The sequence below is a fragment of the Thalia democratica genome, chromosome 8 (assembly GCF_965202585.1).
Source record: "Thalia democratica chromosome 8, ktThaDemo2.hap1.1, whole genome shotgun sequence".
In the NCBI taxonomy this organism is placed as follows: Eukaryota; Metazoa; Chordata; class Thaliacea; order Salpida; family Salpidae; genus Thalia; species Thalia democratica.
Window position 1 is genome coordinate 16,703,160 of NC_139172.1, and position 15,491 is coordinate 16,718,650.

At 24.7% G+C, this 15,491-nt stretch overlaps 1 protein-coding gene across 1 annotated transcript; it reads right to left on the bottom strand.

Moving 5' to 3' along the window:
* Window positions 1-3: 3 nt before the first annotated feature.
* Window positions 4-14,786, bottom strand: LOC145842654 (uncharacterized). Its single transcript, XM_082950126.1, has 11 exons — window positions 14,703-14,786; window positions 11,908-12,125; window positions 10,792-10,902; window positions 9,381-9,556; window positions 4,667-4,876; window positions 4,015-4,096; window positions 1,861-1,950; window positions 1,457-1,660; window positions 872-1,118; window positions 521-638; window positions 4-125 (listed from the first exon to the last, which is right to left on the bottom strand). The coding sequence occupies exons 1-11, from the start codon at window positions 14,763-14,765 to the stop codon at window positions 115-117; spliced, it is 1,530 nt and encodes a 509-aa protein (XP_082806252.1). The 5' UTR covers window positions 14,766-14,786; the 3' UTR covers window positions 4-114.
* Between the last annotated feature and the right edge of the window lie 705 nt (window positions 14,787-15,491).

Sequence of the window (15,491 nt, forward strand, 5' to 3'; positions counted from 1 at the left end):
ATCGGTGACCTCAATAGGTTCCTAATGGAAGGCGAAAATCAAAAACGCAGAAAAAAACTATTTCATTAAAAATCTATCTTCTGCTTCATTTTTTAACCAATCTTCTTCAAATTTTCACAGAAAGTCTGTTATTAAATTTAAAAATATTTAATGCAGAAAGTATTTTAATTTTTACAAACAAAATAAAAAACCATCTTTTTTTTGTATTTTTATCTTTTTTTTTTTGTTTTTAAAATCGCAATTTTAAAGGTCTTTTAAACTATAAAAGAAAAGTTTCTTGAAGTTTTAGTTCTCTAGCTCAAAAAAAATAAGGAGAAGATAGATTTTTAGTTATTTTTAAATTTCCGAAAAAATTAATCTCAAAAAATTTTCGGTCCATTCCTTTTTATTGGAAACTTTTTACAAAATTTACAATATCTCACTTTGAAAAAAACACTTTTACCAACTTGACATTTTATTTAAGCAGAAGGTGATTACACTTTAAAATACACTGTAAAATATTGTTTAATTAGATTCAAACCTAGATTATAATTAACTTCTTTGTTTTCAATTTGCATTTTATACAACTTTAAAGAATGTGATGTTGAATTCAGTTTCCTTGTTAATTCTTCTATTTTCGCCTGAAGCTGATTTTCTTGCTGTCATTGTTGAATTTTAAAAGTATCAAATATTATGTAGAAAAAGAAGTACAAAATAAAAAGGTAATAAAAATTTTGCTTATATTTATCTTTATAGTTTTAAAAACAACTTCACAAGCTTATAATTCAAAAAAAATATTTGTAATTCATGTAAATAAAATATCTTAACTATATTGGTTGTAAAAAGTTAAAAAAATAACCATTTGTAGCAGTAATAAACAATTCATAATTACCTCCACATACTCTTCTTGTAACTTTTGATGTTTAGATATAGCATCGTTCTTTTGTATTTCCATTTCAATATTGCTTTCAACTTGAAGTTTTTCTTTTATTTGCAAAAGTTTTTCTTCGTATTTAGAAGTAAGTTCTTTTTTCAAACTTTCAATTTGATGTGTATTGTTTTGCAAAGATGCAATATCTTGCTGAAATTTTTTTGATATGGAAAGTATTTGCTCTTGATGTTCCAAAATCATTCTTTTTCTAAAACACATAGACGTAATAAAATTATCTAACATATGTAAATATACAAATAAATAAGCTGTTTAGAAAAATAAAATATTTTGTTGAGGACTTTTGTTGACAAAATATTTTTACTTCAATTGTTTATAAAACTCCAACGAATAATAAAAATCGTAAAATTCGTATCAAAAATATTTAATTCAAAAAGAGTTTGTATGCTAAGTACGTACATTCTAAATCCTGGTAAAATAATTTTATTTAAAAGTTCTAGATTTATGTACAACAGTAGTTATGTCTTATGAGTTAGTTTTAAAAACAGCAGTTAAATCTTAAATACATGAAAAAAGTTTCATAAAAACCTCTCGTTGACAAGTTTTGTGATTTTTTCCGTCGCTTCTTTGCTTATTTGTTTTATACTTTTGTTTTCTTCCCGTGAGAAGTCTACTTGTGATTGCAAAGACTTGATTGTCTCATCTTTTTTCTGAATTTTTGACGTCACCAAATTATTTTCAGCTTCCATATTCTTCAATTTGTTGTAATAACTCTGCTGTTCCTCTTCGTATCTGAGTACAGATTGCAATCGGTATATATTTCAAAAACAACCCTAAACTAATAATTGAAGATTTAAAATTGTAAATGTTAAGAACAGTTTTGTAATCTATTAAAATATCATAAATAACTTCAAACAAGAATAGAAAGCCACGTCAAACTTTTAAATGTTGTTCTAAAAAACACTTTAACTTTGACATGTATGAAAACCTACCTTTTTATTTGTGATTTTGACTCACTTTCGATTTGCTCGATTTTAGCTTGAAATTTAATTTCGCAATCGCTTATTTTTTGTTCTTTAGATCTAAAAGAAATATATTATTTTAGGTCAGTAAAGTGATCATTTGAAAAATATTTTGGCAAAAAAGTAAAGTAGTCATTAAGTTAGATTTCACTTTTTGAAACAGTATAGTTTTTTACAAATTTATACAAGGACTATGCACTTGGTTAATGAAATAAAATGTGAACATGAAAATATTCAATTTGTATTTGTTTTAACAATTTTTCAGTACATTATAAAACTTTGAATGCTCTTGTTTATAGAAGACAGATCTTGTTCAAAACATTTGGTTTAAAAAAACTATTACCTACTGAATAGTCTTTTAATTTAACATTTACAATAATTTTATGTATCCGACTGTACAAACGTGGATATACTCGCTTAAATTACTTTTAACTATAAAAGTTAAGTACGAAAAAAAGTTCTGAACAGTCAACAAACAAAATGAAATTAGTATCAAAATAGTTTGAGAAAAAGTTAAAGCTCAGGAATAAATAGTTAGTAAAAGTTTAATGTGTTAAAAGCACATTAAGTATGTAAGAATATTTGTAAGGACAACATTATTAAGAATAGTTGTTCTGTTGAATCAATATTTAAGTATTTCATACTTTAATATTCAAAATTTTACTTACTTCTTAAAATATATATATATGATTTATATAGTAAAACTTTAGTTATAAATATTTAAATACAGTAAAAACTAAGTTATTTTATTTATGGCAAATGATAAAATATTTTTTTAAATAGTATACTTATTTATATAACCATTCTACAAGTACTTGTGACAATTATAAGTTTTTTACAAAACTATTAAATTCAACATTAATAATTTTGACGTTAATTTTTTTTTATTCACAAAGGGTTTTGATGGTTTTTCAAATACAACTGTGATTTAAATTTTTAAAAACAAATCATTTATTTTATGTTTTTCTGATGTAGTTGAAATACTTTTGGTAAAAACTAGTAAGTAAATCAAAAGAACATCTATTTCAATTTAGTCACAATATTTTTTTTTTATTTACAGTTATGATTAAACAAACTTAATTTTCATAACTAAATGCTTATACATCATTTATGTTCAAACAAGGATTAGTGTCTTAAATATTATACTAAATGCTTTAAAAACTTTTGGGTAATTTAGAAAATACATTTATATAAGTTATTTTATCCTTTACAGTCGTAAAAAAATCAACTATAAATGTTTTATCATTATAAGATGTTTAAGCACTTATACTAGAGCCAAAATATAAGGTACTTAAAAACATGCTTTATTGGTACATGGACTAGCTTATTTATTTTTGTAACTAAAAACTATAAAATATCAATTGTAAATTACAAATTTTTTTTAATAAAATTTTTATTTTAAACAGGTAAATTATCTCTAAAAATGATTTAACTAAAGCGTTTCCCTAATACTTTTTTATATTTAAAAAAAAATGTTTTTCTAAGAATCTACATTTTTATCGTGAGAAATACAATTTTTACTGAAAAACTCTAACTACAAATAACTAAAAAAATTCTCAAACTTTTTGTTGCAAAGACTGAATCATATTAATTTACAATAGACAACTTGAAAAATGTACAGCAAAAGTACTATCAACCTATTGTTTTTTAATACTTTTTTAAGCACATGCTAACTTTACTTTGTACTAAAACAACTATAATTTTGTTTATTTAAAGATACATGTCATAAACTATCATTTGTAAAAAAAATTTAAAGTATAGATATGATGTGTGATGTACTAGCTTAATGCTTTAGATTTTTCAAAGGTCAAATAGAAATAAATACTTACTCTTAAAAAACTAAAAAATTCTGAGAATTTATTATAGTTATTAAAACCAGTTAGAAGATATATTTATAATCGTTTATACAATAAGTAAAACTCGCATGTTGCTCTTATTATGAAAGAAGATCAGACGTCTTCCTTTTTTTTTAGAAAAAAATGAAACACATAATATGCTTAATGCCTTTATAAGGTTAGCAGTACATACTTTGAAAATTAAAGAAAATAACATTTACAAATACGTTCAAACTATTAAAAAACAATATTATTTTAGCAATTTAAGTCATATACAATATCATCTTACCTGATATTTTCAGTAGCGTCTAAAAAACTTTTATTTCTAAGATTAATTTCTTTTTCCAGATTTTCCACTTTAGTTGAAAGCTCTAAAACAATACTGTATTTATTTTCTAAAAATATTTCATGTAGAAAACTTTATGTTTTCAAAAAACAACAATGTAAAACACATACTAAAGTTGAATAAAAAATATTTGGAAAAATATACCATTTATTAAGGTAAAGGGTTAGCAACGTATGGTGTGTTGGCCAAGTATGGAAAGCAAAATACCTTACGTATTTTTAAGGTTGAAAAAAGCTTGTAAAAACAAATTGAACTTATATTTTTTATAAAGTATGTTAATAAATGAGTTTTTAACTTAACTTTTTTTTTTAAGTAATTTCTATTAAATAATAAGTTCATTGAAGTTTTCCTTTCATATCATATTTAAGCTTATGTGTTTAATTTTTCATAATTATACCTCCGTGAGGACTTTTTTCTAAACCCCTTAACTTTACAACAATAATAAAAAGTATATATCAATGAAAATAAAAGTCTTTTCCATTATACATCATTTTGATTAAAGTTAAGCATTTAAAAAGACTGCTTAAAGAGATAACTCTTAGAACTTTTTTTTTAAGTTAAACAAAAATTATTATAAAAATTAAGAAATATGTACCATCATTTGCTAGCTGATAGTCTTTAAGGTCCATTTTAAGTTTTGAACAGTCAGAATCTAGTTGAAACATAAGTTTGCTTTTTAACTTTTTTTCCTCTTCTAATTCGCTCTCTTGTTCAATAATTTTATTTTTAGATAGTTCAATTTCGTTTCTAAGAACTTTTACTTGTTGCAAGCTTGATTCGAAACTAAACTCTGTTTGCTGAAACCCTAAATATTTTATATTAATGAGTACTTTTTTAGTTGTAAAATTTAAAAATACTTAATAAGTGAAATATATAAAAAACGTTATATTTTAAGTCATTTAAAATAGAAATCATATATTTTATACTTACAAAATCTAAATAAAAGTAGTTATCTTTTTTTTTTTTATAAAAAATTAATTATTCCCTAGAAAACATTTTTTAAATGTATTTATTAAGAATTTATCATATGAATTTTAAAAGTAAATAAGAGTCTACTTAATTAAAGATATTTATTCTTAAACATATTTTTTGTCTTAATGATTTCTTCAGTAATAAAAATTTTATAGAGATAAAAAAGCTTAATCAACAAAAATACTTTCAGACGAGAATATTCATAGCATAAGTTCGTAGCAGACAAAAACTTAATTCAAATCATTTTGACTGCAGTTTTAAATACTAAAAATTTTAACCTGACCTTTTTTATATAATAAACAATAACAGTAAACACTGGTATTCACTACACAATCAACGACAAAAGCATACAAGACAACCAACGATCGGTTTCGTTCTTATTAGGACTTATCAAGCAGGTATAATCGCAACAAACCGCTGTTGATTTCTAACCATGCGTAATTAAGTTCATCACCACTGAAGCAACTGTTTGTGGGTAAAGCCCGAAAAATACACTATTACTATTACTTTACTATGCGAAATACTTTACTAATAATAACTGCGGGTATATATATTCTTTATGGAAAACTCATAAGTTAAATCCAGATATTATCAAAACTTGCAGTATTAAAGATATACCAACTAGAATAGTCCAAGCCGCTGGTAATACATATCTAAGTAGGTTGACAGCTGTACTCAACCTAATATTGGAACCGATTAGTGTTATTTATTGCAAAAATGGAATAAATGAATATTGTAAAAATTCAAAAAGTAATTTAGAAGACTTGGAAACTTGGAAAAAGTCATGTTATGATAAAAATTGTATTTTGGGTACAGTTGATGTCGTAAATTTGTATCCATCATTATCAATAGATTTAGTGAACAAAGCTCTTGTGGAAGCATTAGAATTGTGCTCAGATTTTGAGACACCGATGATCAAATACTTAGTAATGCTATCAGAAATAGCTTTACGCAATAACTTTATAGCATTCCAGGAAAAATATTTTAAACAAAAGAAAGGTATTATTACAGGTGACAACAACTCCGTTGTCATAGCTAATATTTCTTTACATTATATAATGACGAAAGCTTCTAAATTAAATAAATCACTATTTGTAAGACATTACATTGAAGATATATTATTGATATCAGAGAATATTTCAGTATCAAAAGAAATAATAAAAGATTAAAAGATATCAAGAAAACATTTAAAGAGTACGATCTAGATTTGACATCAACAATAATGTCGGGAGAAAATGAGGTAGATAAGTTACCTTTCCTAGATATTGAGCACATTCTTACTGGAGTAAACGAAAAAAGTTTTTTTTATACCAGAAATTTTACAAAAACTACCGCTGTAAATTCTACTTTTTTGAACGGAAAATCTTTCCACCCACTGAACATCTTTAAAGGTATAATTACAGGCGAAGAAAAAAGATTGAAAAGAATAAATGAAAGAAAAGAAGATTATTATGAGAGTTTGAAAAAACTTAAAACTAAATGTTTAGCATCCAATTTCAATCCCAAACTAGTAGAAGACCAATTTAAGAAAATTTATTGCAAAAATGAGAATAAGAACGTTCCAATTGAACAAAAAGACATAACTAAAAACGAAAATGTATATTGGTCTACTCAATTTAAGAAGCTTCTAAGTTTCACTAAAGAGGAAACAAAACTTTTCCCTTTAGGTAAAATATCTTTTACAAAACCAGCAAGCCTAAGAAAACTTTTAAACAGTTTTAGTCAGATTGCAAAACAAAAACAAACGAGTGCTAAATTAAGCAAAAAATGTGAAAAATGCGCACTATGTGGAAATCATGGCAAACACAAAAACATGGTATTTGATAAAGAAATTTTAAACATTCAGGGTAAGACAATAAAATTGAAACCGAATCTGAACTGCAAGAGTTATGGAATTTACGCAGCTATATGCACAAAATGTAATAGCAACTATGTAGGACAAACTAAAAATAGCTTCAGTACAAGATGGACAGCACATAGATATAGTTGGAATAGATCAAAGTCAAAGTTTAACCCAAAAGATATAACAGATGAAAATGCCTTATATAGACACTACTATTTTAAACACAAGAACAATCTACAGAAAGAGTGTTGTTTTGATGACGCGTATGAAGTTGCTTTTTTGGAAGAACCAAATTTTAAGAACCTTGACTATAAAGAATATTTTCGGATAAATAAACTCAAATCAAGTATTAATTTAGCTAAAACACAATACAGTGATTTATAGGGGTAGAGTAGTTAAAGTACATATTGTTAGATGCATCTTTTTTGTATATTTTTTGTATATCTTTGTGTTATTTAGTAGTTCTTAACATACATTTATATATTAATTACATATGTAGTTTTATAAAACAAAACTCTTTTTAATATTATAGGAATAAAGTAAATGTGTTTTTTATTTAGTAAAAAAATTTTTTTTATATAAAGTGTTTTGTTTGCTGTTAATAGATGTCATTTTATCAATTAAAAACATTTTTTAATATATATATTTTATGTTTTAATTTTTGTTTTTACAGCCGTATTTTTGCATTGGCAATGTTCTAAATAAAGGACGAAAGCTTTGCAACTAAAGTGTTTTGGTTATTGTTTCATTAGACAGCTATTTAAGGGCTATTTTTTAGCTTTTTTGTATTTGAAAATTCAAGTATAGCTTTGTCTGAAACAATAGTTAATTGGAGTTGTTTTTGGACCCCGGAGTACGGCTTACCTGTTTTCTATTACTATTATTTAATACTTTTTTGTATTAAATACGTTTAACATTATTTTTAGTTTTAGAAACTTTCTTGAAACCTCTAGAGCGAATTCAAGTACTAGTGAAAATATTGTAAAAAAGTCAGAACTTGTTTTAAAGTTTTAAACCAAAGTGCAAGTTCTAAACTTTTAATTTTATAATTTTGGTTGCTAAAAAATACTAGACTTAAGTCATAAACATATCATCCTAACTTAACAAACAAAAATTGTATAAAATGAAAAATAATTGTATCATATTTATACTAAGATCAAATAATTTACTTCAATATTTTATACTGTACTGTAGCACAATCAATGGACACAAAACAAAGTAATCTAATTATTGTATTTATTGAACAATTTCGAAATACTGAAATATAAGAAGATTTGTTGACTAAAAAATACTGAGACAATTCTTCAGAAAAGGGAAGCATAAACATTTTGTGTGTGAAGAAATTAAGCAACTAATTTTAAAATACTATCTCATTTAAAACCATTTTAAAATCCTTTTGTAACTTTCCTTTTTTTAAGTGGGAACACTGTAAAACACACTTGATAGAAGTTAATGATATTATGATCAGAAAACTACAAAAATATTAGTAACTTCTATAAGCGATTACAATTTAAAGAGAAACAACCTTTTAAAATAATACCAAAACATCTTATGTAGTTTGATTATCTTGGTTTCAAATAATCTGATAGTTTCATTAACTCTAGATTTTCCTATTTTTGAAAGCAGATTTAAATGCAGTCAGATGAATAGTACAAGTTTAACTTTTATATTCTTATCATATATAAAAAATTATCCTATGAAGGCACAATATATAAATAAATACGATTATATATATCAGTGGTCTTCAAGCTAAACAAAATCTGTGCACCCCAGTGTACAATTTTCTCATAATGTCTACTGCAAGACTTTTTTTTTGCTCTATATCTGCAACTCAAGACTATCTAGTGTAAGTTTCAAATATTATTTCATGCTCACCAAAACAAATTTCATACACCCCATAAGTTTTATGCACACTAAAAATAATTTTCATGCACAATAGTGTGTACCAGTGTACACCTTGAAAACCACTGATATAGATTATAATCAATGCTTAAACTATAACGGTACAGTTTTCATATTTTTTATCTTGTTGATATTGATTAATGGTATTTGTGTTATAAACTTAAGGTTTATATCAAGCCTTTTGTATCAAGCCTTTTAACTTGTTACATAAAATCTAAACTAAAAAACATACCTTTTTTAATTAAGCCTAAAACAACACTTCCGGTTAATATAGAACTTTTTAATGTAAAGCAGAAGTGCTTAGTTTTCGCCACAATGCAAAATTTTATAAAAATGTAAAAAAACAAGCAAATTATTAAAAACTATTTATTGAAAATTATACAGTTCACTGTCTTTTTTAATAATAAATAAACCCTGACCACATTTTACCACATAGTGCAGCTTCAAATATCTATAACACCTCTAGTAACTTTCAGCTCAAGATTAAATAGATATATTTATATTATATAAATAGAACTTGACCATTATTAGTTTCTCGTATACCTAAAACAAGAAAACATATAAATATAAACAGCTGAAGATATAAACTAACTTTCAATTTCACACATTATTCTTTTGACAAGTTTTTTTTCAGTTTTGAGAATGTAATTTTGAAATTGAGGAATAACATCTTTTGAATATTGTTCAACTTGATGAAATTCCTTTTTGAACTCACTGACTTTAGAATTTACATTTTGCAATGAAGTAAGATAACTATTCTTTTGTATTCTGTAAAAAATAATAATAAAAATTTGAAGATAAAAAATTTATTAGAAAATTAATAATAATAAGTTATCTTTTATTTATAATATATATGATTTGAAAAAAACTATACAAACTTTAATTTTAAAGTTCATTTAACATTCAGGAATAATATTTATAGTTATTACAAGTTTTTAAAAAGAGTTAAAAAATCAAGTATGAAAAAGCATGCAATTAAAAAAGTAAATTATCTAAGAAAAAAAAAATTAAGCATTTTTAATTTAAAATTTCAAATATATAACAAAATTTATTTTTGTAAAAAAAAAACATTTTTTGTTAAATGTGAAAAACTATATAAAATTGATTAATTATTTAAGAATTTTTTTTACACCCATGATTTTCCTAAGTTATATTAAACTAAATTATAACCAGAACTGCTTTAGAAAATCAAGAACAAGCTTACATAGTCTATTTTGATACAGTAAAAAAGTAGAGAGAATATAAGGAAATAAAGATAAAAGTTATAGTATCTATAGTTCATACTTAAAACTAGAAACTATTATAACAATTCTATCATAACAATTCAAGTTATTGTTTTATTCTAAGCTTAAAAAGTATTTTTTTTTTAATTTTCCACTTTCTCAAAATGAAGTCACAAAAGTGAATTTAACAACTTTGCTCTTATGTAAAAAATAAAATATCATACATTGTACATAATTAGTTGTAAATTCATACCTAAATACAATAAAACAGGGTTGCCACTAGTTTTTTAAAAAAATTTTTCCAGGTTTTCAAAAGTAATTATTTTTGGGTCTGTTGTTAGTTTAAAGTAAAGTTTAAGGTAAGAAAATGTGTTAAATGATACAAAAACATTGAAAAGATATTCTAAAGCTGCTTTAAATACGTTTTTTACTGAAAAAAATTTTTGGACTATGTCAAATAAATTTTATTTATATAATAGATTTTTTGAGTCAAATCAAAATTTTACTACTGAACTTGTGAAAATTGTTAAAACTTCTGTTTTTCCAGGCTTTTTGTAGAATTTCTCAAATTCCAGGTTTTTCAAGGTTTTTCCAGGTAAAGTGGCAACCCTGAATATAATGATTTATTTCAAAGTCTAGCTTGATGTTCACAGAAATTATTACTTGTATATTTCAAAAAAACAATTATCTAAATATCAATATTTAAAGTAAGTCCTAATGACTGTCTTGTGTATAAAAAAATAAATTAAGTAGTAATTATAAAAATATATAAAAACTAACAACATTTTCTTTTGGAAAACTTTTAATTCATTTTGAGCATCATTAGATAATTTTTTTAACTTTTCATTTTTATTTTGTAGGTTTTCAGATTCCAATACTTTGTCTGTAAGCCTATGTACAAAAATTGTTATTATAATAAAAAAATAAAAACACTGTAAATCATGAAACAACATGTTTGAAGTGAAACTATTAAAAACTACATTATTTTTACAATTACTTTATTAGGCTATATCTATAAATTTATAATATTTATTTCATTTGTTTAACTAAAACTAAGAAACTTAAAACTTTCAGCTTAACATAAACTTGATTAGTGAATTTAAAAACAAATGCCTAAGTCTTTTTGCATAAAAAATCTTTTTTATATAGGCACTGCACTACAATTATAAACATGATTTGAATTTTATTTTAATTTTAGTTACTTTAATTAGTCTTGATAATTTTCAAGTCCCATTATTTAAAGTTTTAAGTTTAAAAAATGAAACTTTTAAAATTCACAGTTTAGCCTTATTCTATTTAAAAGTTTTTTAAATGAATTTAAAGTACTGAAGTAGTTAAAAGACTTTGTTTAAAATTTAGTAAAATGCTATATAGACTTTACATGAAAAGAGTATAAAAAGCAAAAGAAATGTATTTATTTTAACTTCCAAATACAACTTATTAAGCCTTAGTATTTAATTAAATCCCATACTTGAAATAAGTATAACCTAAAAATAAAAACTACACAGTTTAAATTTTGAAAAACTATAAAAGCCTGCTTCAAAAGAATATATAGACATTGAGTAAGCTTAGTGAATACATATATCTATAAAGTAGCGATTACTAAACTTTGTAAACTCGAGAATTTAAACTTAACATATTATTTAATTTTCTATAGTTTATTCTGCAAACAATATTTTGCTAAGAGAACTCATCAGTGCTTAGAAAACTAGATTTATGAAAAATATATATTTGAAAGTCATGCAAAATAGTTGGTACTTAAGAGGTTAGTTAAAGTATTGTTATGTTAAACAGAATTTAACTCTAAATTTTTAAAAATTTAAACTTTATCATGTTTCACTAAACACATCATTGTTAAAATTTGTTTAAACTAAAGAAGCATTTATCATGACTAACAAACTTTTACTTTCAAACAAGCTTTGCTTTAGTTGAGATATTTCATTTTTGCTTTTATCAATTTTTAGGTTTAAATCATTTTTTTGGTTTTTCATATCATTGTATCCAATAAGCTGTTTTTCTAACAAAGTAATTTTTTCTTCTAATTTTTTTATTTCATGGTGTATAAGGTAACTTACTCCACAGAACTGACAAACTGTTTCAGATTGAGGCATATTCTATATTTTAAAGAAAATTAAAGGTTATTAGCAGCAGTTGAAAATTAAATTTACATTTTACAATCAAAAAACAAACTTACTATTTTTAATGAAATTTTATAAACTATTTACATTAAATTTATATTTTTGTATTAAATTTTTGTAAGTACAGATCATTTATAGATTATTCTTTTTATTTTGTGGAAAGCTTGGTAACAGTAAAAATATTAAAACTTCTTAATTATCTCAATGGCAAAAGACAATTTCATAAAATATAAAAGTGCAGCATTACAAAATTTTGGAGCAAAATAAATTTTGATTTAGATTTATTATATATATATAATGGGAAGCTTTCATGGCGCAGAAATTTGCGAACTGGTTGGCCTAAACATTTTAGATAAATTGAAGAAGGAAAAGATCTTTAGAGATGGTAATTTTGGTATATACCGTGACAATGGGTTAGCAGTGGTGGACATCCTACCGGGACCAGATATGGAGAGAAAAGTCAAACATCTAAGAAAAGTCTTTAAAAACATTGGTTTTGATGTCACCATCGAAGCCAATCTGTTTGTAACAGACTTCTTAGATGTAACATTAGATCTTCAAAATGAAAGCCATAAGCCGTACAGAAAACCAAATGCGCATACGGTTTATGTGAATAGCAAGTCCAGAGCATGTGTTAAAACACATACCGGTTGCAGTGAACAACCACCTCCAGAAGATTTCTAGCAGTCAAAGCATTTTTAAGGAAACAACCCAACAATACCAGGAAGCTATAAGAGAAAGTGGATACGATCACGAGTTAGCCTATAGCCACAAAAACGAGAAGGGTAACAACAAGAAAAGAAGGAGAAGAAATATTTTATATTTCAACGCTCCATTCTGCAAAAGTGTGGCAACACGGGTTGGGAAGCGCTTCCTAGAGATTGTGGACAATAACTTTACTGAAAACCATCCATATTGTAAAGTTTTTAACAGGAAGACACTAAAAGTGTCCTACTCCTGCATGCCAAACATGAAACAACTTATAATGGCACACAATCAAAAGATGTTAGACACGCAGTACAAAGAGAGGCGAATGTGTGACTGCAAAAAACAAGAATGCCCGGTAAATGGAAGTTGCCTGATGGAAAATGTTATACATAAAGCGACAGTCATAACTGATAACCAGACCAAGTTTTATGTAGGCTTGACTGGACTATCGTTCAAGAATCGCTACACAAAGCACAAGTACAGCTTCAAACACAAAAAACATAAAAATACGACAACTTTATTGCAGTACATTTGGAAACTAAAAAATAACGAAGTTAATTTTAAAATTCAGTGGGAAATATTAACAAGAACGAAAAATAAATACAGTTTAAAAAACGGATGTAAATTGTGCAATGCGGAAAAAATCAAAATTTTAAAAGTTAAGAAATCTGAATCTCTTAACAAAAGAAACGAATTACAAACTGGCTGCATACATTATAGAAAGCAATTTATCTAAAAAATCTGTTAATAATTTTGTCTAAAATCAACTATCTATTATTACGTAATACCTAATTTTGTATAATTTTATTGCTGTACTTACAAGTTTGCTTTTCATTGAATAAAACTTGGCTGAGGACGCGTATTAAACGCAGAAACAGCTGTACCAAGCAAAAGTTTATTTTGTGTATGTTATTTCTATATATATATATATAAAATAAGGTTAATGTTCAAACTTAAACACCTTCTACTGAGCCCACTTAAAGGGCTTTTAAATAATTTATTGAAATGGCGATTTTAAAAATTCTGGAACATATGTTTCATAAAGACAAAGAAGATTGTCTCTAATCTTCAGCCAGTTCAAATTTAAAATAAAAAGCACTTTGGTAAACAAAGATGCAAAAGTTTACAAAAAAAAACAAAAACAATATGACGTAAGAATTGAACATTGTGCATTACAAGTATTCAGTACAAAAATTGATCTATCATCTAACTAATCAAACAACCAAAATTAACTAAAACAACAGTTAATTGACTATAAAATACTTCAAAATTTGTTGTATTTTAAAAGGAGCTTTTTCATATGTCGACAAGACGATATAAATTTGCTCCTCTTATTTAAATAACCTTCCTTTTTTAACGCATACATAACAGCTATAGATTCTTTTAAGTTGTCTAAATAAGAGGAGCAAATTTATATCGTCTTGTCGACATATGAAAAAGCTCCTTTTAAACTACAACAAATTTTGAAGTATTTTATAGTCAATTAACTGTTGTTTTCGTTAATTTTGGTTGTTTGATTAGTTATATGGTAGATCGATTTTTGTACTGAATATTTTTAATGCACAATGTTCAGTTCTTACGTCATATTGTTTTTTTTTTTTTTTTTGTAAACTTTTGTAAACTTTTGTTTTAAACTTTTGCATCTTTGTTTACCAAAGTGCTTTTTATTTTAAATTTGAACTGGCTGAAGATTAGAGACAATCTTCTTTGTCTTTATGAAACATATGTTCCAGAATTTTTAAAATTGCCATTTCAATAAATTATATATATATACAAACACAAATAGTATTTTTTAGTTAAAATGTATACTTTGTCAAACAAAAATAAAGTTTTCAGATATAGTACCTGTATCTCTTTTGGTAGAGGATGTTTTGGCACATGTCTTTCACCAGCTTCATTATTGTACATTTTTTGTCAAACCAACATTAGCTAAAAATACTTACAATTACTTATAAAACAAAAACAAAGTTCATCTACTAAATTAAATTAGGTTCTGTTTTTATTTTATAGTTTTGATTTAACAAATTTGAATGTGAAATTTAAATTTCTACACATTTGTTGACATTTTTGGAGCAACACAACAATGTTTAAAACAATTTTTAGGTGTTTATTTTAGTGGTTTAATATTTAAAAACACTACAATATCAATTTTGCTTTTGTGTTACTTTAATCATTTAGTGTAAAGCTTTCAAATCGTTATGGTATAAAATGTCAAATATCATTTATGGAAATTTAACACAAAAAATAACACTTTAGGGAAAGTAAAATGTAAGAACCTAAAGCAAAATTTTAGTATCGAAAAGCTACAAAGAAAAAATTTTAATTCATTATTTATACTTTTTCTGACTAGCCAAGTTTCAATATTTCTAAAATAACTTTAGTAGCACTACTAACAGTTTTTTTTTTTTTTCATCATCATCTTATAGATGTTTTTTAAGTAAAGGCTTTGTCAACAAACATGAAAACAGTTGATAAATTTTTAATTTATTAATAATTCAAATAGCATTGATTTTCTTAAATCAATAAATCTTATAAAGTAGTAAAATGTTCTAAAACGAAAATTTAAAACTTCATAAAATGCTATTCTTCTTAAACAAATATATAATTAAGCATTAATTATTTAGCTTTATAAGT

Coding starts and splice junctions, on each gene's coding strand:
- LOC145842654 (XM_082950126.1), bottom strand. CDS start 14,765: ATGTACAATAATGAAGCTGGTGAAAGACATGTGCCAAAACATCCTCTA. Junction 12,126..14,702: donor CTCTACCAAAAGAGATACAG/GTACTATATCTG, acceptor TTTAAAATATAG/AATATGCCTCAATCTGAAAC. Junction 9,557..10,791: donor GTTTTCCAAAAGAAAATGTT/GTTAGTTTTTAT, acceptor TATTTTTTACAG/AATACAAAAGAATAGTTATC.